At 38.4% G+C, this 27,038-nt stretch overlaps 1 protein-coding gene across 6 annotated transcripts in view; it reads left to right on the forward strand.

Moving 5' to 3' along the window:
* LOC103528359 (integrator complex subunit 6-like) overlaps positions 1 to 27,038 on the forward strand; it is a 39,978-nt gene that overhangs the window by 11,886 nt on the left and 1,054 nt on the right. For 3 of the 6 annotated variants that reach the window (XR_003987469.1, XR_003987470.1, XM_030449006.1), the window contains exons 3-17: positions 6,977 to 7,126; positions 7,800 to 7,889; positions 8,185 to 8,368; positions 9,204 to 9,332; positions 11,313 to 11,476; positions 12,573 to 12,725; positions 14,188 to 14,320; positions 18,623 to 18,717; positions 19,472 to 19,582; positions 21,204 to 21,419; positions 21,885 to 22,008; positions 22,570 to 22,712; positions 23,109 to 23,340; positions 24,130 to 24,522; positions 26,561 to 26,654. Coding sequence is in view for 4 of the 6 variants with exons in the window: in XM_030449006.1 (XP_030304866.1) it covers positions 6,977 to 7,126; positions 7,800 to 7,889; positions 8,185 to 8,368; positions 9,204 to 9,332; positions 11,313 to 11,476; positions 12,573 to 12,725; positions 14,188 to 14,320; positions 18,623 to 18,717; positions 19,472 to 19,582; positions 21,204 to 21,419; positions 21,885 to 22,008; positions 22,570 to 22,712; positions 23,109 to 23,340; positions 24,130 to 24,522; positions 26,561 to 26,654 (2,411 nt within the window). In the remaining 2 variants the exon portion in view is untranslated. Of the gene's footprint in view, positions 1 to 6,976; positions 7,127 to 7,799; positions 7,890 to 8,184; positions 8,369 to 9,203; positions 9,333 to 11,312; positions 11,477 to 12,572; positions 12,726 to 14,187; positions 14,321 to 14,516; positions 14,598 to 18,622; positions 18,718 to 19,471; positions 19,583 to 21,203; positions 21,420 to 21,884; positions 22,009 to 22,569; positions 22,713 to 23,108; positions 23,341 to 24,129; positions 24,523 to 26,560; positions 26,655 to 27,038 lie in introns of those variants that run through there. The other 3 variants (XM_030449007.1, XM_030449008.1, XM_030449009.1) reach the window with 3 other exon arrangements.

The raw sequence follows: 27,038 nt of genomic DNA on the forward strand, positions 1-27,038 counted from the left end.
ATCTGGTTTCAAAATGTCTCAGCTGTGTGGGATTAAAGAAATCATCTACTGAAATGTCTTTTTTTTTTTCTCAAGATGTATTCCAGCAGTTTATGCTTCTGTGTTCTCTTAGAGATGTTTTACCCATATTAAACTTCTGTGACTGTTTTCATTTGACTTAAAGGAGTGTAAAGTCCGCTCGAGATTTAAAGAAGCACCGGTCTACTAAGTTTCAGTTTGAGTGTCCACAAAACCAGCAGAATAACTTGACAGGGAGAGAATTTCCTGACTGTTCCCAATGCTTTAGCCTTAAAGAACTGTCCTCTTTCTGATTAGCACTCAGGTAAGGGGGACCAAGTGACAAATGCTCTTGCAAACTTTTCACTGCCCTTGAATGCTGTGTGGGCTTATTGAGGAAGTAGTTTAAGCCTATGAACAGACTACACATTAAAAACTCCTCAAATAACTGAAAAAGTGCTTGGTATTTTTTGTTGTTGTTGTTTGTTTTGGTTTGGTTTGGTTTTGGTTTGGGGTTTTTTTGGTTCTTGGTTTTTGTTTGTATGTTTGTTTGCTCTTTGCTAGGCTGGTCTCATAGTAAGCTGCAGTGTGTATACCTGCATGAGTGACCAGGGCTTGTTTCTCTTGTGCCTGCAGCAGGGGCAGATCTAAATTTTAGCCTGAAACTCTGTTGCCTGTTCTGTTTTGTGAAACTGGATTTCCATGTGAAAAGCTAAAGGCTCCCTTGGCTTGCTAACCAAAACATACTTCTCTTTTCATCCATTCTTGCCCTAGAATTTTACTCTGTTACAGCAAAGGATTGAGGTTGCAGCTGTCTGTGTTTCAGCCCTATCTAAGAAAAGGGGAGACTGGAAGAGTGGGGAATAAAACAATTCCAGTGCCTTACTGTGTGCTGGAGAACCTAACACAGCAATAGCAATTGCACACAACTGTCTTGCCCCTATCAAGCTTTCCCAGAAGCTTTGAATCAGAGCAGGAAGGTCTGCTGATACCTCACCAGCACTTCCTAGTCCTCCAAATCCAGGACAGTCTAGCTTGGATCCAAGCTGGCTCTTTGCATTCAGCACTACCCTGATAAGCTGATTTCAGGCCTGTGTGCCAGTATCATTCTGTGCTGGAGGTATGCTGATCTCCTATCTAGGAGGTGGGTGTTGTGATGCTGCCCTGTGCCAAGAACAAAAAAGAATTGATCTTGTGAGTTCCTTTAGTAAGGGCTGTTTGACACTGTGCAGGTACAGCACTGTTAGGTTGCATAAAAGTAACTGGAGAGCAGAGGAGCTGTAATGAGAGAAGAGTTATTCTGCAGCCAAGTTAGAGACAGAACCTGAGAGGTTTGTTGCCTCAAGAATGGCATTCATAAAGATTTGTAGGAGGGTCACTGTCTGCATCTCTTAGAGCTCTTCTGTCTGCCTTGTTTGCACAGTGAGGATGAAATTAATAGGTGATGGAGGTAGTTTGATGTTGACTTATTTTCGGATTTTTAGATGTCAAATAAAACTACACAACGTTGATGGTCATCATTACCTCTCTTCTACTGTGCTCTAAGCAGTGAAATCTCTGAACATAAGGAAAAACCCCTGGGGTAGTGCATTGACTTGTTTTGTACCAACAAGTGGCATAGCCCTGTCCCTGATGAGGAGCTGAGACCTGTAGTACCAGGACCTTTCCTCCTCTCCTCCTTTGCTAAGTTTTGTGGTAGCAAAACTGGGATGAGCAAGGTAGCCTTTGTGTTTGTTAGAATTTTATTCCAGAGCTGCTGAAGCTGGAGCAAGGAAGCTCTGGGTTAGACAGGAGTATGTTCCCTGCTGCAGATCCCCTGAGCATGCTGGGGCTGTGTTCTGGAGATGACAAAGAGGTGAAGGTATTTTGGCATCTGCAAAGCAGCCTCTTGCATTATATGAGAGCCAAAAGAATAATTTAGTTCCCTAGAAAATAAACACTCTTGATTCTCACACAGGCATGAAGAGGTTTGAGTGGTGAGCATGTGTACAGTTACAGAAAGAGAACTTAAAAATTAACCATTCTGATGATTTTTAAACCAAAATGCTTTGCTGGTTTCACTGTCTTTACACAGTACTTGAAAATTCCATAGCAGGAGCAGTTTCAGATTTCAACAGCTGGGTTTTTTTGTGTGTTTTTTTTTCTCTCCTTACTTTATTTTTTCCAAATGGATGTCGCTGACAACCTAGCATGCCTCAGGCATATTATCCTGAAATAGTATCTGTTTTCCTAAAATGGGTGCATTTAATAATAGCTTGAATTACTGAGAAACTTAAATACTTTAAAGAAGTTGTAATATCTAAAATTAAATTCTTCTTTCTAGGGAAACATTAGCAGAACTCTAAAAATCTGTATGTTTAAATAAATATTGACTACTGTAACACAGACTGTTGTGATTGGCGTGCTAGATTGCAAATTGTCTTCTTACTTGGAAGGTTATTTTTAGCAAAGTTACAATTTTTCAATCAGATTTGAAGGCAGTCCAGTGGGCAATAAACTCTACAGTTCTGTGTTTTTGTCATTGCCTGTAGAAACACTAAAGATGAAGACCTGCAGCCTCAGAAGCACCAACTCCCTGGATTTCATGGAGCTGGTGAAACTGGGAGAGACTGGTTTCAACTTGGAATTCTTGTGCTCTATTGCCCAGCCTCTGGACCTGCCCCTGTGGGCTGACCAAACTATGCCAAGAAATAGTAGGGAACAACCATACTGCCCAAATATTTTGTATTCTTAAAAAAAAAAAATAAAAAAATCAACCAAAAAACCCCAAGCAGGCACAAACCAACCCACCCATCCTCCTAAACACAACCAACCAAGCCACAACAAAAGTAATAAATGTGACAGTTAAGGTAGTGCAGCTGAGATTGCAGCACATATGTGCCACACATATTCAAAACTTGGTAGTATTTAAGTTGTACTTTGATACAGCTCTTTTTTGTGTGATAAAGGTAGTGGCTGCCCCACCCCAAGCATTCAAGATTTTCTTTTCTGCCTCTCACAATTGAAATGTTGTTTATTCCGATGTCCTGAGGTCTTTTTAAGTGATTGATTCTGAAGGAGACTTTCTTGTGCTTCTCAAGTCTATTCTTCTGATGTTCAGTTAGCCCTGGTTCTGGGCAGGGTTAAAAAAAAAAACTTCTTTCCACTCCTTTTTTCACCTTGACATTGTCTGAATGAATAATCTGGGCCTATCTGCTGCTGAAAAAAGCAATTTTGACCTTACTTGCTTCTCAGAGCAGCTGAAATTCTTCTGAAATTCTTCTATAGCAGGGCATGGATTTGCCTGCAACCTAAGTCACCAGGAAAAAATGTTACTTTAGGATTGTTATTTTTTCAGTATGGTTTGCTTGCAGAGGCTGAAGCCAGGAGCTGGAGGGTGGTGTGCTGCTTCTCAGGGTTTCACAGGATGGCATCCAAAACCTGCACTTGACAACACAGAAGGCTAAGTGACACTGCATTTTTTTTTGTGTCTGTTCTTGGCATAAGCTAAAAGGATGAAAATTTTGCTTATAGTACTGTTTTTTCCCCCATTATCTTGCATTATCTTTGGTATGTGTGCTAAAATTATTTTTTTATAAATTATCAAAGGAGGAACTAGTAACATAGTGGCAAGACAAAGGCTGCTCAGATTGCTATTAATAAGTTCTGGGCATAAAAATTAGCAAGTAGGAATGTAATACTGAGGATCATGCAAAATTACAATGTTAAAATTGGTTCATAAACAACTAAAATGCTTAATGTTTTGTTCTGACTTCATAATTACCAACCTGTAGAGGATACACAGTTTTTGTAAAATATCTTTGTGTTTGGTCTTCTAGGGTTGTGTGCTTTTGGTTGTTGGGTTTTAATTCTTTTTTGGTTGCTGGGTTTGTGTTTGGCTTTTTTTTTTGTCATTGGTGTTTTTGCTGGCAAATGGAAGTAGTGCTACATAAAAGCTTTTTTTCTAAGCAGCATTAGCGTCAGTATTTTGAATCTAGGGAGGATTATTATTTAATCACTTTAAAGTGCTTTGTTGAACTTGTTATGCATATGCTCTGTATTACGTACTTGACTTTTTATTTTGCCCTAAGAATGATCCTGCCATATATATGGAGAGGTGACTTTACACTGTTCTTTTGGACTTTAGTTTCTGTCACTGAAATAAATGTCTAATTATATGCATTGGCTAGAGTCTTTCTGGGAAAAAAAAATTAAAATTACAGGAATAGACCTTCTTGTCATTAATTTTGATGGTTTTGGTTCAAAAAGCTTGTTTGAGGATAAGCTGGAGAAAGTAGTACACTAACCAATAATCAGACCTTTATTTAAAAGTGGGTAGGGAATTTGGGAATCTTGAGTTTAATGATAAATGTTGGATTTTTGTTCACCAAATAAGAAAAAAGGGATGGCTCTGCTGTGAGAAGAGCTGAGATCTTGTGAGAGGCTGCAGGATGAAACCCAATAATTTTCTTTGAATGTAAACCAGAGGCTGCTTCTTGTACCTTCAGCTGTTTGGTTCTGCACAGGAAAAATGGGTTTTTGGATTTTGGAGGCAGATGATCACCCTGCAGCTGGATCCAGCAGAGGAGGAGCTGGCAGCCAAGTGGTGTTTGCAGAAAAGAATCGGGGCAGTATCTCCAAATATCAGTGAAGATTGTTACTGTTTTTTTACAGAGGAATACTCTAGAATTCATAAGAGTTCAGATCAAGGTTTGTAGGCTAGGAATAGTGTTTCCTTTGTAAATGTTTTATTCCCTCCCTTGTGATTTTGCAACAAAATAACTCAAAGAGTCTTCGCTGGAAAGCACTTTTTGAGCCACAGCCTGGCTGTCCCCAGCAGCTGGACTGAAATGATGGCTGTTTTTGCAGACCAAATGGAGCCTTTTCCCCTACATCTAAGGTTCATAGCATCGGCACAAAAAGATTTTTGTAACTGTTTGCTACAAACTGTTTCAGGGCAAACCTTTTCAGGATCATATAAATAATCTTGGAGAGATTTGGTGTACTTTGACTCCAAAGCAATGACCCCATGTTTGTACTGCATTCCTGAGAACACCTGTGGGCAGTTGCCATGGCTGAGTTGTTGGGATGCTGCACTTTTTAAAGCTGTGGTTGAGGGGGGGATGTTGATGGTGTTTAATTAAGAATTACCTTTCTAATCAAACTATACTGTTCCTTTGAGCTTGAAGTGAAGGTCAGTGGCACAGCTGGGCCAGTCCTGCTCAGAGTCTGTTTTGTCTTTGCCCCATTGCAAAGTTTTGTCTCCCTTGCACTAATCTAAAGCTTGAAGAACTAGTTCAGGGAACTAAACTTCATCAAACCCTCTTTTCTGTTGAATGTTGTAATGATAATGCCTCATTCTGAAACAAAATCCTCCTGGTTTAGACCTGAGAACTCAGCAGAGGCAATGCTCATCTTGTGTCCTTCCATTCTGCTCCATTCTTGAGTCTGTTTATGACTCCAAACTTGTCAGTCCTGTGACCATCTGTCAGCCCTCAGTGTGCACTGGAGATTGGCAGTCGGATGTAGCTGTTTAAAAAGCACAGGAAAATCCTGTGTTTCCAGGTTCTTGCACAGCATGGCATAGTCAGCAGGAGATGGCTGCTGAGCCCAGTGCACTGGGGAGGAGAGAAACCTTCTCAGAGGTTGTCCTAGCATGTCAGATTGACAGGATTCTCTCCATGTCTGCCTAACTAGGATTCCATGAGGAGCATGGGAATGTCTCCCGTGCCCAGTGAGAGTGGGGCTGGGTGGGTAAGTGCTTGCTTACTGCAAGAATGGTTTGGAGAATAAGATGTGATAGCAGAGTTGTGGGGATATCTGGGGCTTTCAGTCCTAGTGTGTTTCAGCTGAGGCAGCTCAAATTGTGCCCTGTGAGGTAGTGTTTTCTAAAATAGCTTCTGAGCTCTGCAGCATACCACTTTTTAAGAGAAAGGCATGTGAATCACAGCTGATGCTGGTGTGTGTTAGCCCTGCTTACCATGGGATTCCAAATGCTTGGGTAGGACTGATCCATCTTCATCCCTTTCTGCTGTTCCTTTGAATGTTCTGTAAGATTTGTCAGCAATAACAACTTTTTCATGGCCTCAAACTTCAAGCTGTGATACTGTGATACTCTTTAAACAATGTGCTGGTTCTGTGTTACACGGAATGTTTGAAACTATTCCATAGGAAGTTTTATGTTGGGAAGTATGGGCAGCAGAGTGTGGTTGGCAGTGGAAATCCCAAGGTAGGAGAAAGGTTTGTAATGAGGAAGAGGCAGAGATTGTTTCATAGTATGTTTGAAAGGCCTGAACTGCACCTGGTGGGCTGGGGGGAGGAGGAAATACAGGGATAATGGAAAAGTTGGACAAGAGTCTTGTAAAATAAAAGCTGATTTTTTCCCCCCCACATTCCTTCTATTATATTGATATGCTTGCTTTGTTCCTGCTTGGGGAAGTTGTGGGAAGGGAAGGATGCAACTAGGGAGCAAAGATGGAAGGTGCTGTTACTGTTATGTCTTTGTCTTCTTATTTTTAACTGTCACAGTTAGATTTTTAACTCCTGCATTAGTACACGTTGCAAATAAATCCTTTCCAGCCTCAGTTGATGGAGTAAAGAACAAAAGGGGGATGAATATATGTCAGAGAAAGCAGCAACATTGTGCTGCTTGTATCTTTCTTTTGTCATTGCTATTGCTTTGCCATCTGCATTTCTGATTTCCAGATTTGACATTTTCTTGTAATAAAACATTCTCATGCTTAATCCAAATACTTCTATTAATTGCATCACCTCTACAGTAGTTTTCATGGTAAGAGCTGGATATTTGTAAATTTTTAAAAATTCCTGACTGTGTGTTTAGTGAGTCTCCCACTGTAGTCTTAACTGTGCATACATGAATTAGGTCTGTGCATATAAATGACCCAGCTTATTCATTAAGCAGGGACATTACCTAATTTTTTGTGGGAAGCCTGTAGTTTGTTGCTAACATAACTAATAACCTTTTATTTTTATATTATAGGCTGGATGGAAGGAAAACCATGCAACATTTATGAATGAACTGAAAAATCTTCAGGCTTCAGGACTAACAACCCTTGGTCAGGCACTCAGGTCATCGTTTGACTTGTTAAATCTCAATAGATTAGTGTCTGGAATAGACAACTATGGACAGGTAACAAATTATTTATAGGCTTCTTTTTCTTTTTGAAATTGTACAGAGAGGTGTTGGTGGTTCAAGTATGTTTTTGTGGTATACTTTTTAATTTGTTTTTTTAAAATGTTGGATAGCTGTGTGTTACAAGTGTGAACTTTTTTTCCCTTTCTTTTGAATTTCTTACTACATCTTCTGACCATGCCCTGGAACACACTAGCACTTTTTTCCTTACTGAGCCACAAAGAAAACAGTAGTGTAAATGACCCCAACTGTAGCTACACAATTGCTGTATGGGAGTGTGATGGCAGTGAATCTGCTTTGCTATTTTATCTGCAGTTAATGTCCTGACTACTCTTACTTTTGAAGAGTCTAGTTAAAAGTACTGTTTTTTTCCCCACTGTCATCACAAAATTCAAGTCTTCTATATTACCAGTTTATATACTTCTTTTGTGGGCTAGAGGCCTTTTATACTGTAGGAAAAATACTAATAATTCTGAAAATCTTTAGGGGCTGTGTGTGAGTGTGTGCACTCATTAGCACATCTTGTGTAGTTCTGTGTGGCTCCACCCCTATTGAAGGAAAATTACAGGATTATTTTGAAAGATTACTCATCTTACTGTTTATGTTATAATGACAAAAATATAAGCCTATAACTGAATGTTAAGATTACTCTTGGTATTCCTGTCTCTAGGGAAGAAATCCATTCTTTTTGGAGCCATCTATTTTGATTACCATCACAGACGGAAACAAACTGACAAATACTGCTGGAGTTCAAGAGGAGGTAAACTGGCAGTAAATTCTTTCAAGTTAGGATCCTGCAAGTTGGCACTATGCCAAGATTGTGTTTTACTGCTAATAGTATTTCTGCTTCATCAGCCTGTTTTATCCAAGAGAACAGAAACTAGCTGTGCTGTCATTGCCCAGCCCCATAATTCATAGTTCATGTGAGTTTCCAGATTTTAACTCCAGATAAATCAGTGGATAGGAGGGAAAATAGGAGTCCTGTACAGAATAACAAATAAATTTGAGTATTGGTTGTCAGGTAATTGAGAATATTCTTAAACCTTTCTTTGCAGCTTCATCTTCCTTTGAATTCTCCTTTGCCTGGAAGTGAACTAACCAAAGAACCATTTCGTTGGGATCAAAGGCTGTTTGCTCTAGTGCTGCGTTTGCCAGGAGCTGCATCTGCTGAACCAGAGCAGCTTGGGAGTGTGCCTACTGATGAATCTGCTATCACACAGATGTGTGAAGTGACAGGAGGTAACTGCATGTTACTTTGCTTTGGTTCACCTTTGATATTTGCCTTTGAGTATTTCTTTTCCTTTGCCTCAACTTCACCTCTTGCCATTTTCTTCACATCTGAATGACTTGGTACTCTGTGGTCTTTTTTGACTTGGTTTCCAGTAGCAGAGGAGAACTTTAAAATGAAACCATATTCCTATTTCAGACCCTCTAGATGTGAGGGAGTTTTCTTAATGTACCAGTAGGAGGGATTGGAAAATTTCTTAGGGTGTCCTTCCAGAGGTTGACTTTGCTCAGTCATGAGATTTGTTATTTAAATGTTGAATTGAGTGGGACAGGTATTATTGAGATGTTAATTCTGCTGCAGGTCTAAGAAGCTAAACTGAACCTTAAAATAATTAATTCCGGAGCCTGTTCTTTGAAATGTTCATCTGAATTTTTTTTAATTGGAGGTTAAAAATGATGTTGTGTGGGAGGGGGGAAGTTTTGGGAGTGTGTAGGAGCTGATAAGGTTTGGGTAGATAAAAACAGATAGATCCATAGACTTGGTGAAATCAGACCTTCTTAAGGGTGTTTATAAACTTGGCCTTGGACCAGCCTGTTTTAGATTTAATGGCCTCTTTTACTGGTGAGTAGAAACTCAGCAGGTTGTTAATTAATTTTTTTGATTGGTTGTAATGCACTTGAAAATTGTTAAATGTTTTACGTAAACTTGTGCAAAGTTTGCTGCTATTTTGGACAAAGCTGAAAGCCCTGGCAATGTGGCTTATGTAATAAAACATCTTCCTTCATTAAGATTATTGAAAACTTGGTTTCATAATTTATTTCACTGTGTGATTTCTCTCTTGCACAGGTCGTTCTTACTGTGTTCGGACACAACGAATGTTGAATCAATGTTTAGAATCTCTAGTTCAGAAAGTCCAAAGTGGAGTTGTTATTAACTTTGAAAAGTCAGGACCAGATCCAGCTCCTATTGGAGAAGGTACAGTAACTGTTTTTTTTCCCTGATGTTCAACATGAAGAGTTTTGTGTGCATGCAAATGTTCTGAAGTGTTTTCAGTGCCCTTTCTTCCAGCTTTTCACTGTAGTGTTACAGGATGAATTAGAGGTCTATTTAATTCTGAAAAAGAAATGAAGGTATAAAGCTTGTAGCATAGAGCTCTGGTATCTGTTCAAGTACCCCAAATCATAATGGATGTGCTACTCAGCTTTTGAGTAGCTTTATTTATATTTAGTCTTTGTTATATTTTTACAAGTGTTAGTTTAAGTTAAGTAGTGCAGTACAGTTACACGTATTTGTATGGATGATCTACCTGCTTGCTAGTTCTCCTGCCACTCTTTTCTCATGGTTTTGGGTTTGGGTTTTTTTGTGGGCTTTGGGGCAAGTGAGTGTTTGCAAGAAGTAGTGAAGTTTGAATTACAGTATTGCCAAAACTTGATTTTAAATAATGAAATCCAGAACTAGTGTGTTTGAAGGCTTAAGCATCTCTAAAGTAATCAAGTGCTTAATTTTCTGTATGTTTTCATTCTGTTAGTTGATCACAAGACAGTAAGTTTCAGTTAAATGCATTTAGCTGCAAGTGAAACACTGTGTGCAGAACCCAATTGTTTTGATAGCTGTGAATTAAGTGTGTAACAGTGAAGAGAAAAATGGAGCAGTTCTCTTAATGTGTAGCAGTTTCTCAGATTTGCAAAAATTGATGTCTGCAAGGGAGGATAGAGCCATGTTCATCTTTAGGAAATGAGGGTTTTCCCAACTTTCAGGATCTCCTGTACATCTTAGTATAGCCAGCTTTATTCCTGCTTTCATTTTTAAATCACTTTCTTCTTGCTATATGTATTTTTTTTCTCCTTTTGCTTGTTTAAATGTCATTTTATTGGAAGGCTAGAATGCTGTGCAGGGCAGCACCTCAGCAAATTCCTTTGTCTGTGGTGCCCTGAATGTTTTCCTATGTAGCAAAATGGCTGGTGAAATTTGGTGGTATTTTTGTCACACTTCAATGTTGTTGCAACATGGATATGAACGTACAAAAATACCAAGACTTTCCCTCTTTATGCAAATTGAGAAAGTCCTAAACTGGAGGAAACTTGATGGGATTTAACTACTTTAAAAAGCACTGTGTTTATAAAGCAGAGAAGCCAAACTGATATCTATCTGAAAGCTTCTTTGCATAGTATTGATGGCCAGCTATCCAGAGCAGGGAAAATATTAGTATAAAATACCTTTACAATGAGGAAAATTCTTCAGAGGAGTGATAACTGCTGTGCTGTTTGCTTTGAAGAGCAGCCTTTGAAAGCTGATGCTGAGATTCTGTACTGCTACCAAATACTTTGTCCTCAGTGCAAAGAGGAGTCTGTGTGGTACCCTGCAGTGGACTGGCAGAAAACACTGTTCTTTCCAGTAGAGAGTGGGATTTGAGTGATCTGTGAATACTTACTGATCAAAAATATGACAAAAGCTGCTCCTGCAAGATGCCTCTGATTTCTCTGAAGCTTTTCCCCTCTTCCAGTTTCCAGTAGTAGCAGCATCAGTTAGAGAGCTTTTCATCCTTTGTAGAAAGACTGTAGATGCAAATTATCAGTCTTTATAGGTGCAGAAAAATATTAAACTTGATATTGCCTGTCAGATCTATGTCAAAGTACTAAGCTTAAGCAAATAGCATTTTCCATGATAGGTGGGTATGCCTTGCTGCATTAATTATCTAATGGCTGTGCCACAGGAGCAGAATGGTAAATGTGAGCAAATTTTGTCATTGTTTCTCAGGTGATGCTGTCCTACATTTTGATTTATAGTTTTGGTTTTTTTTCAGTCACTGGTGTAAGCATCTGTATGCCTTTGAAACAGTTGTAGTGAAACACCTCATTGGTTCCTAATACAGAAATTTTGCTGGGAGACAAATGCATGCATGTGGCTTTTAATTTTTGTTGTTGTTGTTGTTATTTTGCTTTCTTTAAATTTTAGATGGACTTGTTGATTCATCCAGGCCCATCAATTCATTTGCTTCTCAACCCTGGCATAGTTGTCATAAACTCATTTATGTACGGCCTAACCCTAAAACTGGTGTTCCTGTTGGGCATTGGCCAATCCCAGAATCTTTTTGGCCTGATCAGAATTCACCAACACTGGTAAGTAAAATAAGAACTGACAAAAAGATACTACATCTAATGAAACAGACTAAAAATTAGTATAAAGCTATATTTTTAATCGGTGTTTTTTTTACTTTTTCTGTTTACTGATATGATCTGACTTTGCTTTAAAAGGGTAGCTAAAACTATCTTTAACAAAGAATGACATAATCTAATGCACATACTGCTGTGTGCATGTATGCTGTGATATTTTGCATCTGGAAGTTTTACTTCCGTGTGTATGGTTAGCTAATTTGGTAAATGTTTTTTAAAAGATTATAAAATTAATCTCTAAATTCCTTCATGTACCACACACCACAAATCATAGTGAACCTACTAAGTTTTAGTCAAAAGCTTTATAAAATGCATTGATATGGCAAAGGGAATATTTGTTTTTGTTAGAAGATCAACAATGTTTCCACTGCTTAGAATTATTTCATGTATGAATTCTTCCTTCATTATCAGGAAGAATTAAAACTGAAACAGAAGAGTCATCCCATTCAGAAAATGAGGGAAAACCAGCATTCATTTCTCCTTTTCTTACTCAAGTGAACATGCATTTGACATGCCTTGTTAGCCTTTCTAAACATCTCTCTTTTGTTAGGCATGTTCTCTTTCTGTACAACTGCTCAAGGTGCTGTTTTTCCCCCTGCCATGATTCACAAAGAAAAAAAGTCAGACTTGGCAGGGAATGTCTTGAGATATCCTTTGTGAAGTGAGCAGTGTTTCACATCTGTAATTCTGTGAACATCAAGCTGGGAATCAGAACTGAAGTGTTTTTTCTTTAAACCTGTCCATGACACTACAGGTTGATTGGGACTTCTAAAAATCAAGATAAATAAGTTGAATATTAACCATTTTTCTCCCTTGTTGAGAAGAATATCTACATGTGTGTGGCTTTTTTAAATTGGAGAATTGCTTAGTTCCTCACAATATATTGTGGGAGCCTGTATTTTTCTCTGTATTAGAAGAAAATTGTGGCATTGAGAGTTTCAGCCTGTAGGATGACAAAATACACATGTATGGGTTTTTTAAGAGAACTGATAAATAAATACCACTCAACTGATGCATGTTTTTTTTTCCTCCTTCCTTTTAGCCTCCACGCACAGCTCATCCAGTTGTGAGGTTCTCCTGTGTTGATTGTGAACCCATGGTAATAGACAAGCTCCCTTTTGACAAGTATGAGCTTGAGCCTTCACCCTTAACACAGTACATTTTGGAACGAAAGTCTCCCCATACCTGCTGGCAGGTATTTGCCCTTTATTTGATTTTAGAAATGGATCCTAAAGTACTTTAGTCTTTTGTAAAGCTGGTGAACTGGAGTCTGGTTGCAGACTGTACAGCTGATGAGAAGAAATGTGTCAAGGTTTGAGTTACCTCCTTTCTAATAGAATTTTCAGGAGTCAGAATGAGTGGTTGCTTCTACAGGCTTTGTAATCTCACCTAATTTTGTTTCTAGGTTCATCTCATTTTGCAAAGAAATGTGTACCACTGGTTCCATTTTCAGCTAAATTGAATTTCTCTGTAGCCTTCCATTTGCTTACAGGGAAAATGTAGCACTAGTTTCCATCATGTTACCTAATCAACAGCTGCAAATAATTTCCACTAGATGGTTGAAACTGCTAATGGGAATTGGATGGAAGCTGTTGATCTTGTTCACTAGGTTGGCCCTGAATCATTCAAAGTTCTGTTGCTGAAATTCTTTGTCATGTGATATTGGATAAGTGACTTGTTTCTGCATCCTCTGTAAAATAAGGCCTGTAATTCCCTTTGAGCTTAGTGAGTAAACCAGGAGTTTACTGAGTATAATGCTTCAGATGGAAAGATGGGTTTGAGGGTGTCTTTAATGTTTCCCTAATAAACATTACAGCTCAACTGCATTTGTGATACACATATTCAGAAGAAAAATTGCAAGTTTCTAAACTAAAAATGTCCTTTAAGCATTCATAGGTACAGTATTTGCCTAAGTTATTAAAATTTACTATTTTTCTAAAACTTCTCTCATCTACTTATCAGATCCTTACAAACTAGAGAAATAGGCTGATTATTATAGAAACCATGTAACAAATCCTGTTCCTTACACTCTGAAAAAACAGAGGAGAAACACTTCCTTTTACTGCAAGTTTACTTTTTTTTTAAGGGAAAACTATTTTTGTAAGATGTGAATTATTTTGATTATGCCAGTAAAAACATGTACCATCTTCATCCTGTTGAAATAGTTGTTTGCAAGGAAAGTTGGTGTAAAGAGTGTTGACACTTGGCATGATAAAAATGTTTCTTGAATATTTGTTTTGCTTAATTTCTGTGCTTAAAATGTTCTAGATTTCCTCTAAAAATGTTGTAAATTTTACTCGTGCTATTTTTGAGTCAGAAAACTGTTTTCCATAGTTTTTTAAATATACCTACAGAAGATGTCCCCAAACCAATTTAATTTCAGAGCATCACTTCAAAGTAGCTTCAGTTAAGCCTGAAAGATAATACTGTGAAGAGCATTTCCACACTGGCTGACAGGGGGTGCACTAAATGTTGCACATGTCATTTTTTTGACTGGAAAACATAAGTGCATGCTCATCCTGATGTGTGCAACATCAAACTTGACTGTTCTTGATAATTTGCTGTCATAATGCAGTTGTATTCAGATTTATTTTAATTTTTAAATGCCCCGTGTTTAATATTCTTCTAACACAGTGATGTCTCTTATTCTTTATCAGGTATTTGTGAGTAGCAGTGGAAAATACAGTGAACTTGGCCATCCATTTGGGTATTTAAAAGCAAGCACTACTTTAACCTGTGTAAACCTCTTTGTGATGCCTTACAACTACCCTGTTTTACTTCCGTTGTTAGGTAGGTACTAAATTTACATTGGACCTTCCAGTGCAGCTACTTGAGAGTAAAAGAAAACCAATAATGGTTGGTGTTCTGCCTTAGTTTGAGACATTATAAAATAATGGAGATCAGAGAGTACAGAATGTTGCAAACTCTTGAACATAATTTGGGAGGAGAGGATTTTCATACCCCCTCTCCCTTTTTTTCTCTCCAGCAGAGGAGGAGAGCTACCTGCTTCCAGTGCATGTTTGATGCTGTTCACCTCCTAGACACATAGCCTCTTCCTTAACCTGGAGTAAGCTTCAACCTCCATTCTTTTCCCTTGTTTAGGGTGTGGTGTATCCAGGTTTTGCAGTTGCTCTTGTAGCACCTATTTTTTTTTTTTTTACTGGAAGATCTTACACAGTGTTTGTCATGGGTGTTGGGAAGAGGGAATTCCCTGACGCAGTTTAGAGCAGTAAGAAGGAATTAGTCAGTGAAACAATCTACTTTTTTTTCCCCTGCTCAAAAGACTAGTGTGGTTTTTGTTTTTGTTTTTGTTTTCACTGTCATGATGAAATTACTTTCTACAGGAAAAAAGATGGTTTGAAAAGGTGCTGTGTGAGTAACTGCTATAGTAATTGTGGCTACCAGGGTTCTGGCATAGAGGTAATGGTAGAAGAGTTTCCTGGGTGCTACTAACCCTTTAAGTTGCTGATGCTGTAAAGTTGTTTGGTTTTTTTTCCTTTTTTTTTCCCCTCCCTTTTTTTTTTTGTGGCTGTATTTAGTAATACAGAGTTACAGTGGAGATCAAGAGAATTAACATTGACTCTTCCTGTCTTCCATGGGATTTTTCCATTCATTTCTAGAAAAAACCCCACAGCACAGTTCAGGAATGTCTTTTCATAATCCTGGTCATAACCAAAAAAAGAAATTTATGCTTGCTCATAATTTGAATGTGTCTTTTATACTCATCCATGTAGCCTGTTAATTGTTCCAAAGTATGTAAGTAGGATAGTTCTAGACTAAATTAGAGTTTCTACAAGTTTGTGATGACAGAATTACTACAGGAGATCCACTAGCTGAAAAAACATCACTGATACTAAATTAATTTCCTTATTAATTTTGAGGTTTATATTTGCAATTTTGTGTCTTCCTTGGCAGCTCTTGTCTTCCCCCTTTTTTGCAGTGGTATAATGGTCTTCCTACTCTTGGGAGAAAGGCATTCTTCAGGATGTGTAGTGCTGTTCTTCAGTTTACTCACCTGGTAGCCCACAGTTTAAATTTCTGAAGGCTGTTTAATGGAAGGTGCAGAGCTTCAGTGTTACCTGAGTTGTAAAGCAGATCTTTTTCTCCAGAATGCAGATTCTGTGGATGCCACATTGTTAACACATACACAGAGTGTTAGGGTGTTAAGTTCAGATCTGGTTCCAGGACTTTGTTGATCCTTGGTCTCCAAGGCATGGTGGAATATACATAAAACATGAGAGCAGATCTGGTCTCTTTTCTGCATAGCAGTACAGAAAATTAAGCAGCATACCTGTTAAATTATTTGTAGATGTTTTATGAAATACTGACTCTGTGTAGGAAGATAGGGATTGTTTCTGTTTTTAAACTCTGCCCTCTTGTCTGTCTAAATACCAATAGGGGATACTGATGGTTCAGTAGAGGACAAGTGACTGCTTCAAACAAAACCAAAAACTGCTTCACAACTCTGCATTTGTGATTTCTTACCAAGTGGCTTCTGTGTGTTCAGCTTTATTGTTCAGATAGCAAGATGCTTAACAATTTTTTTCTTGCATTTTTGTATTCTTCCTGCATTCTGGAGCAGGGACAGTTTTAAGTCTGTTTTTGGAAAATAATGTAAGAGGCAGCCCTAAAAGACAAGATAGGCTTTGTTTGTTTGTTTTTAACTCTTCACTGAGCTTGAAAGTAGGTATTAAAGATGTGTATTGGTATCCTGTTTGTCATAATTTGATTGTTGTGTACATTACTCTGAAGAGTAATGGATAAAGACTTTGCAACACAGTTTTATATTAGCTGCTCTGTCTGTAGCTTCACCCGATCTCTTGAATTGTTGCTGCTTGTGGCCCTTTCCTAGTGGTTTTTAATATCCTGTTCCCAATTATCCAGTGCTTTTAGCTCACTCTGAGGTTAGAAGTGAAAAGAATTTTGGATTAAGTGGCCTATACAGAGAGTAATATTTGAAAACAAATTGGATTAAAACCGATTCAAGGGTTTTTTCAGTACTTTTGGATTTTATTTGCAGAAGTTCAGAATATAATCTGTGGAAGACATAGTTAACTGGGTTACAGTTTGTTTGTTTATTTGTATAAATGATGATGTGCAGCCCACAGCACAGTGGGAAAAGTAAATTTCAAGTGCCTGTGTTGCAATCTGCTGACAGTGTATGTCTCAAACTCTTTCAATAGAGGCAGGTAAGATGCTGATGGTGATGTTTTCTTTGAAACTTGTGCCTGTGTTTGCCACCATGCCTGTCTCCCTTTAAGAGGGAGGAGTTCCTGCACTGTTTGTTCTGTGGGAAAGCTCTCATTTAAATAGACAATTCTTTGCTGAAGCTCCACTTAGATTTGAGGACTTACTTGGATAGCAAGGATCAGGGAAATGCTTTGCTTTTGACTTCTCAGACTACAGCTGTGCTGTGGATTACAAATCATAGCTGGCTGAGCACTCTGAACCATCTGTGCTATTTAAGAGTGGCTGTGCAGCTGAACTGCAGGGGTTATGTACTGTTACAACCTTCATGGTACAGAAGTGAGACAGTAATAAAGTGCTGATAGGGAGTTTAAGGTTCAAGCTGTACTTACAGGCTTTAAAACACCAGAAATTTTTTAATTTTTTTTTTTCCATTTTGAATTTTGGAAGAGGGGTGTATCTTAACTTCTGTTTTGCTGCAAAAAGCTAATAGGCTTATGAAATAAGAATGGGTGGTTTATATTTGCTGTAAGCCATGATATCATCACAAGTTATTTTGGATAATAGTACTAAGCATGTTGTTTATAGAGATTTTTAAATGGAGTTCTAACCTGTCCTCTCAAATTCCACCCCATTTCCTTCAGGCCAGGAGAGAGAACAATTAGCATCTGTAGTGTGGTTTTTATATGTGATACAGAATTAATTTAGCTTGGAAAATACCTATAATTAAGCATGGTTTGACTGTTAGAGCTTGGAGAATTGTATCATAACATCTGTTTGATTTGTGCAGAATACTATGCAAGTCAAATTTTCTTCTCCAAATACATCTTCATGAAATCTCAGTCTGGAGGCAGCAGTCTCCTTGCTGCGTTTGTCTTTTGCACACCCTCTTCTGTGCATCCTTGTCTCCTGCAGCTCTCCCCAGTTAATTTTTGGACATCCCTTTTTCCAGTTTTCATATCCTTCCATCAGCCTTACTTTGCCAGCATGTTACAGCCCTACTAAGTGAGAAATTCATCTCAATTGATAATCCATAATTTCAAATGATAAATGCAGGATTCTGTGTTTGGTTTTGATGTTTAGAGATCACAGGTACAGTTCACAGCCTGCATGGCAAACAGGTACATGCTTCAGCTCATTGATTCCTAAATGGCAATATGCATACCTCTAGTGCAAGGTAAAACAGTCTCCAAAGGAAATAATCTGTCTGCTTGCCCCTCTCTTAAAGGGCAGCAGTTTTTTGTAGCTAATTCATGTCTCTTGTCTCTGTCTGTGGGAGAGTTTGCTGCTCTGGCATGAGGCAGGCAGTGAGGCTGGAGGTACAACCCCCGTTCTCTGCCTGGGGCAGCTGCTTCTGTCCTCAGCAGTGTCCAGCAAAGCTGATCAGAAAGGTTCCCTGCTCTGTTGTTTGTTTTGGTTTTGTTTTTCTTTCCCTTTTTGATGACCAAGAATGATTTTATTGAAGACCAGAAATCATCATAAAAGTTGAACCAAAGCAAGCCGGGCTGAAAATGGAAATTAAACCAAATGAATGTTGTTTGGTTTAATCAGGAAGTCCCTGGTGATGGGAGAGAGAGGCAAGGGAGGTGAAACTTCACAGGTGGCTCTGTTGCACCTTCCACACTGTAGTAGTTGTATGCAGTATTTAAGTCTTGTGGACCTAAGCTTGCCTGTACTAAGGACATGTTCTGGATGGTGTTCTGCAGCTAGGACTGGGGATTCACAATCCTTCACACCTAAGGCTAAGAACAGCTTTGTGGGGAAGCCCCAATGGGAATGGATGGAGGGAGGAGAAAAGGGGGGAAAATTGGCACGTTGGATAATGCTAATGGTCTGGTACTATATCAATGAAATTTTGTTTGTTTGTTTGTTTGTTTGTTTTTGTTTTTGTTTTCCTTCCTGCAGATGACTTGTTTAAGGTTCACAAACTTAAGCCAAATCTGAAGTGGCGACAGGCTTTTGACAACTACTTAAAAACAATGCCTCCTTACTACTTACTGGTATGTTCCTTTTCTCAGTTCATCCTCCTGGGTATATTGGCTGTTTGGTGCCCAGAGCCCTGTGCCTCATACCTCTTCCTAGTAAAGTTTGTTTACATGATGATGATGTCATTTTAGGTAAACATTTTGCTTTGCAGAGGTATGTAAATCAGGTTAAATGTTTCTAAGCAGTGATTAAGTTTCTAGTAATATTGAGTAACAGTTAACTACCTTAAGATGCTAAATGAGTTTTCTGTTCATTAAATACTCAGTTAAGCTTTGATCTGAAGTACTTCATATTGTCCAGAGAAAACGAATTTGGCGTTGTTTTTGTAACTTGATAAGGAAAATAAGATTTATTTGTTATTTAATGTGGGTGAAGTGCTAGAACTTGGGAAGCTGATAACCAAGAGAACTGCCTGAGCCAAATAATGGGTGGGGGGAGGCACTGTGTCACCTCTTACATGTAGCTTGGACAATGCACCTCAATATGGACTTGCATCATCCCGGCTATTCTGGTCCTGAGCCTTTGAGTGGAAATTGCCAGTGGCACCACACCGTGTGGTGTCTTGGTAATGTGGCATAATGTCCATTGAGAGCTAGTTAGACTGCAAAACTCATGTCACATGTTACCTGAATAGACTTGAATTTTAGTGACCAAAAGTGGAAAAGCTAGAGCACTAATCCATGTGCCTTAGCTTCCTGTAATTGATCTTATAAATTTTTTTTTTAAATACTTATTCTCTTACTATTGTGTATTTTGTTTTCCTTATAGCCATTAAAGAAAGCCCTAAGGATGATGGGAGCTCCAAATCTGATATCAGATAATTTAGATTGTGGACTTAGTTACAGTGTTATCTCTTACCTTAAAAAACTCAGCCAACAGGTAGTATTGATAAAACCTTTGCAATTAGAAGTGCGTTGATTATTTAGTTTGTGGTAATCTCATTATAAAGCAGTTAATCCCTGTGGGAGTTGATACGGGTGTACAGCATTATTATACCTGAAGATTGGTGAGCATTTCTACTGCAAACACAGCTGAATCCAGAGTGGTTTTGTAGCCAGTGATTGTGCCTTCTGTAAGTGGTGGAAGGGAGTGTGAAAGGCACCTCTTCAGCTACATTTTAAGTATCTGCTAGACCTTTAAACTCCAAAGATTGTCACTGATTGGATTTATGACTGCTCTTGCCATTGTTCTTCATAGCTGCAGTCAGAGGCTTGCTCTCAGGCTCATGTTTGTTACCATGTGTCCCAAAACCAGTGCACATTCTTTTCCCCGGGGAATAAAATCATACTCCAGCCTTTAGAAGAGATGTTTCCTTCAGGTCAGATCTGTTCTGTGTGATAAACATGACCTGGTGGGAAAGTGTCTTTTTCTCTGTGTCGAGAGTGCCATTTCAGGTGTAACTCTCTGAGTCCTACCTCCTTAGCACAGATGGTTCTCCTAACAGTAGTTTAATCCCTAGAAGTCAGTGGAGAAGCAGTGCAGCCTTTAAAATGACAAAATAAAAATCCTCCTCCTTAAAGAATGCACAAAATAGATTGAAAAAGCCTCTGAATGACTGAACATCTATTAGACATAAAATGTCCTGTGGTATCTCAGGAGCTTCATGATATGCAAATTCATATTATTTATCTGCAATATGGAGTTGGAATGGCTTGAGATGGCTGCTGTGGTTTTCACAGACATTCTTAGCAGATGAAACAGCTTTAAGTGTGTTGGATGCATTATAAGCTCCTGTCTAGGGACAACCAATTCCAGAATTCTGCTGTGCTCCTGCTGTCCTTAAATTCAGGGTTTCCCACAGATAACAATGCAGACTCTGCAGAGGATGAGATCTGGGGGAAGTGGGTTGCAATCGCCATGGGTTTTGGGGTTTTGGTTGGTTGGGTTTTTTTGGAAGTGCTGCCAGTGGGTAAAAATCTTACTTTGAATACAGTTTAAGCTTGATACAGTAGAATTATTAGTAGCAACAATATGAAATCTTTGCTAATTGGAGAAGTGTAGAAACTTACTGATGAAGCCAATTTCTTTCATGTCTTTTCTCCCTTGTTGGAAGCATATAGTGCAAACCTCAGTTCTTAGGTTGTCTCAAAAATGAAATCTGAAATTGTGTTACTGTATCTGAATAATACTGTTGGTTTAGATGCAACTTTACAGTAGCCTAAGGCATCTCACCTTGCATTATTTTTTCCCCTTTAAAAATGAGTCTTCAGGGACATGAAAGTGAGACTTGCAGTAAAATTGGGATATTCACAGACCTCCTACTGGCATATAAATTTAGATATTCTGGCTAAATATTTTCCATATGCTGGCACATTTGGGTTTCTTTCTAGTTTAGATCTGATCTATGTAATCAAGTATTTCCTTGGGTAGGTAATTCTTCCATTTGTTGAGTAGCTGGGAACTAAATTGATAGTTTTATTCTGTTAATGTACTATGTGTTTTATACTGGAAATCTGCAATGCCTGCTGATTCTTTAACTCATGGTGTGATTCCATTTTAGACAAAAATAGAGTCGGAACGGATAATAGGTTCAGTGGGTAAGAAAGTTCCACAAGAAATTGGAATAAAAGTGAAAAATCACTCCAGTGGCCTCTCGTTGGTACACAGTAGGGATTTTAAGCAACTGCTGCAAGGGATCACTGGGGAATCTCCACTGAGACTGTCGGAAATGAATGTTAAAGAATTTGCTGGCTTCCACATAGGACTTTTAAACAAGGTAAACAGCACAATGATCTTGTACCAATAAGCAGTTAATCTCATCTGTTTTAAATGGGTAACTTTTATGGATTCAGTGTAGAAGAAGGAAGTGCTTTCACTGAATTGTGAAGAGTATGGCATAGGCTTAAATAGTGAGAAGAGTAAATGCAGCTTTTTACACTTGCTTTTTGGGATACTGTTTGAAAATTGTGTGGTAGTAAATAAAGGTTTAAATGAGAATTTCTGATGGACAGGTAGTGGTGTTCATCCAGGAATTAGCATGCTTTGTCTTAGTGGAGCTGAAAATGGAGTACAAGGTCCTGTTGAAAAGAGTTATTGAGTCTGCTGTATCCAGTTACAAAACTCCTGAAGTTACTTCAGAATAATTTTTTAATAGTTAGCATAATTACAAAGTTCATAGAGGAATTTCTCTGTGCGTGAGAAGTGAGTTACCTGAAAACTCCTTTTTTTGTTGTAAAACTAGGATTTGAAGCCACAGGCATTCAGAAATGCCTATGATATTCCTCGTCGCAGTCTTCTAGACCAGCTAACCAGAATGAGAGCCAACCTTCTGAAAACACACAGGCTTATCTTGGGGCAAGATGAAGGTAGGTAAACCACTGTTCTTCATTAAGAGTTTGGAGACAGCACAGCTATTTTTTTTTTTATGCCCTGAAGTAGTGTTTTCTGTCTTGCATTTGGGAGCAGAAGTGGATATTGCAACATTTGTTGAGTCAGTCAGTGTCTTTTTCTTGACTCTGAAGGGGAAAGGAGATTGTTGCCTTCTGTCATGCAAGATGTCCTGCTTTGAAATTTAAAAATAGGTTTCAACATTTGATACTTTTCCTGTTCAAAAAAGCTCAGTAGACATGGTTTTTATAGTGATGAGTGGCTTAAAGCAGAGAGGGGCTTGCTTTGTTTTACCACTTAGGTGCTGTGGTTTAAAGATGCAGTTGTTAGCATAGGGAGTGAAATTGCTTATTTTTCATACAGGTTCTGCCAGTTAAACTCAACTCTTGCCAGTCTTATTTCCCAAATCTTAGTCTTTAGCTCTTCATTCATATCAGGGGGGGAAAAAAATAATTTTTAGCATTTAAATGCTAACGCTTGCAATTAAAGTGTGTGAAGTTTCTATTGCCTTAGCTGTAAGATCTCTGATTCTGTTGCAGACTGCCTTCACAGTGTTCCTGTTGCTCAAATGGGAAATTACCAGGAATACCTGAAAATGATGCCTTCACCCCTTCGGGAGATTGACCCAGATCAACCAAAAAGGCTTCATACATTTGGCAATCCATTTAAACAGGATAAAAAGGTAGGAGGAGCCATGCTATCTGCTGGTTCTTTGTATTTAACATGGCTTGAAATAATGAGTAGAATTGCTCTCCAACAACTGCAGTGTGTTCCTAACCTGCCTTCTGTTGTGTGTGAAAAGGAATGGTCTTCTTCACACGGTCCAAAATAAAAGTGTAAAGAATCATGCTGAATTACAGGGTGGCTGTCTCTGGTTACTGTGTACTTCAGGTATCTCTGTTTTAAAAGCTGTAAAGTGTTTCAGAACCCCCTTGAATTTAATACAGAGGGACTTTTTCCATCAGTGAATCAGTGAAACCGTTTCTGGTTTTCACGCTTTTTTGTTTGGTCATATTTTTTTTGTTTGTTTGTTAAATTTCTTTCTTTTTTTTTTTTTTTTTTCTAATTTTCTTTCTAGGGTATGATGATAGATGAAGCAGATGAATTTGTTGCTGGGCCTCAGAATAAGATCAAACGTCCTGGGGAGCCCAATACTCCAGCATCACTGAAGAGAAGGCGCAGTATGTCCCCACTCCTGAGACGGCCACAGTCACCTCCTGTTGTAACAAATCATGTTGGTGGAAAAGGGCCACCAGCTGCCTCTGGATCCCCATCATATCTGAACTTTAAAGGTGTCCCAGCAAATAAAGGTATTTGGAGTTGTTAATGAAGCAGCCTGTGTAGTCACAAGTGGGAATAAAATACAAGCCACACACAAACACACCCCACACCACCACTCCCCCCAAAAAAACCCCCAACAAACCAATCCACAAACCCCACCAAACTAGAAAACCACCCTAAACCCAACCAAATCCCCATCTCAGCTCTGCTTGCTTCCTGAATTTATTCAAAGGGTATATTAGCCCTGTGTGTATGCTTTAGTATTAATTAATACTGAGTTTCTTTGTTGGCCTCAATAAACAGGCTGCTGCCACAGCTAATGAAGTCTGGAATAAAAATATAATTTTATTGAACTATTTTAAAAAAACCCAACCAAACAAACCACCAAAACTGAATTGTTTTGCCAGACTTGTTTGGAGGTAGCTAGCATGTCAGATCAGCTTGGAGTTCTCATTTGTGTATTTTGTGATGAGGAGGGAAAGTTAAAATATGGTTCTGTTTTTATTTCCCAGAAATATTTTTTTCCCCACCTATTGCAGCAAATGGAGTCAGAAGAAAACTCTGTTAGCTGGAATTGGGGGAAGAGAAATGTTAATTTACTCAGAAGTCATAACACTGCAGTAAGAAAATGGTGAATTCATGATAGCAATATAAGATAGTGACAGTCCAAATGGAAGTATTCTCTTGGTCACATCAAAGGTTGAATAAAATTATTGGAATTTTTCAGTGCTCTCAGATCACTACACAGTACTTCTAAAAAGAAAGGATGCAGAACTATTTCCTTTTTTAATGTATTGATACATATTTTTAATTTGTAGATACCAATAACAGTATTATCCAAGATGGCAATGGAGAGAAGAAAGCAGAAAATTGTCAGTCACTGGAAAAGCAAATTGATGGCTTACCTGTACAAGTGGCTCCTTCACTTCCAGCTGCCATGGGAGAGGATGAAATCTTGTCCAATGATTTGGACTCTCTACCTGTTGAATTCAATTGTTTAAGTGAGGATGGGTTGGATCATAAACCTGGCACCAACGCGCTTGTTCGAGGACCTCTGAATTACAGCGTGGCTGGAGATGACCAAAAAAGGGTGATAGAGTCTACTTCTGAACCAGTGCCAAATTCCTTTAAAATAACACCTATGATGTTGGAGGGAAACAATGCTGATATCAAAATTAAAGTGATGAGAGAGGTTCGCAAACCTGGAAGAAGTAAGTTTGAGGGTTTTTTTAGCAGTATATGATACATGGTGCTAGAACATGTCTTGAAACAAGGAGCTATTTTCCATATACATACAACTTTGATGGTGTTAAGTTGTGCCAGGGGAAGTTTAGGTTGGATATTAGAAAGAATTTCTTTACGGAGAGGGTGATCAGACATTGGAATGGGCTGCCCAGGAAAGTAGTGGATTCTCCATCCCTGGAGATATTTAAAAAGAGACTGGATGTGGCACTCAGTGCCATGGGCTGGGAACCACAACGGTGGTTCAAGGGTTGGACTGGATGATCTCTGAGGTCCCTTCCAACCCAGCCAATTCTATGATTCTATGATTCTAACTTTACTTTTGGAATAATTTCTGTATGAGGGACAAAAAAGGAAGAAAGTTCTTAACATGCTGGGCAGGTGAGCAGTGCTTAGGAAGTTGAATGCCAAGTGTCCTTTTTTGGCCTTGAAGATGGGTTAGCTGCTCTAAGAGGTACCCTGTGAAAGCAGCTTTAAAGAGGTTTTGGTTTTGTTGCTCTACAAAGGTGTTACTGATGGTGCAGTGATAGTAGGCTGCTTTATGCTGCACTGCTCCTTGCAGATACACAGAGTACTGTGTTGTACTGTGTCTGTGAAAACTTCCTTTGGAGAGCAAAGCTTATGTAGCTAGAAGGGTGCATTTTGGACTCTGTTCAAAAGGGAATCTTAATAGTGAAGTTTTTTTTTATTTTGTGAGATAGTGCAGTTAGTAGTGGAATGTTGTTGTAAATAAACTTCTTAAGAACTAAAGACTAAAAATGCCTTTCTTCTTTTTTTCCTGTAAGATTTTATAAGCTCCCAAAATCTAAAATGTTGTGAGGAAAAGTAACTTGGCTTCTCACCTTTTGTAACATTTTTTGGTCTTTACTCACCTGAAGCTCCAGCTAATGTATATTTATACTTTTTTATGCTTTAGGATTTGTCATAGGCATAATTGTTCTGGTTTTAATTTAGTGGTCCCTAATGTGGTCTTTGTCTGAGTGAATTATTTCTACAAGTTCTACTGAGTATTTTTCCAGTCCATTGTCAGGTGCCAGTCCCCAGTATAAGGGTGCATTCTTAACTCCTTTTTCCTGATCTTGCATTGCTTTCCCAAAACATTATTCTATTCCATTGAGACACAAAATCATTGTGGCAGACTGAGGAGCCTGAGAGATGAAACCATTTTTGCACTGCATCTGTATTTTATTTTTAACATGTTTTAAAAGTTCCTGTTTGGGGATGTCTGCTTCCTGTTTTGCTCATCTAATCTTATACCAAATTTGTATCTAGATGAAGCAGAGTAAGATAGTCCTGTGTTCAGTATGAGTCAGAGTTCAGGCAATCATCAGATAAAGAGGTTAATAGTAGTGGGTTAAATATGAATATTCACAGTTCTGACCATGGATCCTCTCTGTGCCTGCTGCATCAGACTGAGCAGGCTCTTCCTCAGAGCACTGTAAATATCTTCAGACTGGGTTCAGCTATGGAAAATATTAAAACAGTCCTGGGTTTTGATTCTAATATAATGGGTCCAGTTCATTCTTTTGCAGTGGATGTATTTACTTTGTACCAGAAATGGTTCTATTAATTGTGCTGTTAATTAGGATACATAATCTGTCTTTCTTAGAGATCTGTTCTTGACTTCTGCTTTCAAAAAGTGACAGCTTTAGGTTGCAGCAGGGCTTGGTGGCCCTACACCCATAAAAGCCATTGATGGAGATATGAAGCTTCTCTACCTAACCTGCATTTTCTGAGCAGAGCTGTTTCTATGTGCTCCTCTTAAAGCAGAACCTAATTCTTTGGTGCCACATTTGAATAGCAGATCATCAGTATCAGTTCAAATTACTGGTATCACCTGCTTTCTGTGCATGAAGCTAATGTGGGGTTTTTTTTCTTGCCCTACATTATTACCATAAACAGAAGTGTGAAACTCCAGGCTTTGTTTTATTTTGACTGTTAAGCAGTATTGAAAATGCATTTTCAAGATTTGTTTTTAATATATGATTGGGTTTTTGTCTTTTTTAGATTACGAAAAGATTTTCTCTCTTCTTGAGGAGGTGCAAGGACCTATGGAAATTCAGAAGTATTTCATTGAATTTGCTATCAAGGAAGCAGCAAGGTTTGTATAGATGTAAATTAGTTTGAGTCATAAATGTTAATTTAGATCATGACAGTAAATCATAAGCTTTCCAGTTCTCATATTCTTCTGTTTTCCTTTTTGAGTTATTTCAATAATTATGGTTATTATAGTGGTCTAACTACCATTATGTTTTTATTGATTAATTTGTCTTAAAGTTTAATGTAAAATAGACAGGTTGTTATTGAAGACTGACCCAAAATTCGGGTGGGTTGGAAAAGGGGTGACTCTATTAAATTAAATGTTCTGGCCATTATAATGACAGAAATAAAGCAAGCTTTTCCATACTGGAAACAGAGAGCATCTGGTAACTTGTCCTGGCTGAATAGTCTTCAGTTGTTGAACTGTATTTTTGGAAGAAAAAAA

This window comes from Calypte anna, chromosome 4 (assembly GCF_003957555.1).
Source record: "Calypte anna isolate BGI_N300 chromosome 4, bCalAnn1_v1.p, whole genome shotgun sequence".
Taxonomy (NCBI): domain Eukaryota; kingdom Metazoa; phylum Chordata; class Aves; order Apodiformes; family Trochilidae; genus Calypte; species Calypte anna.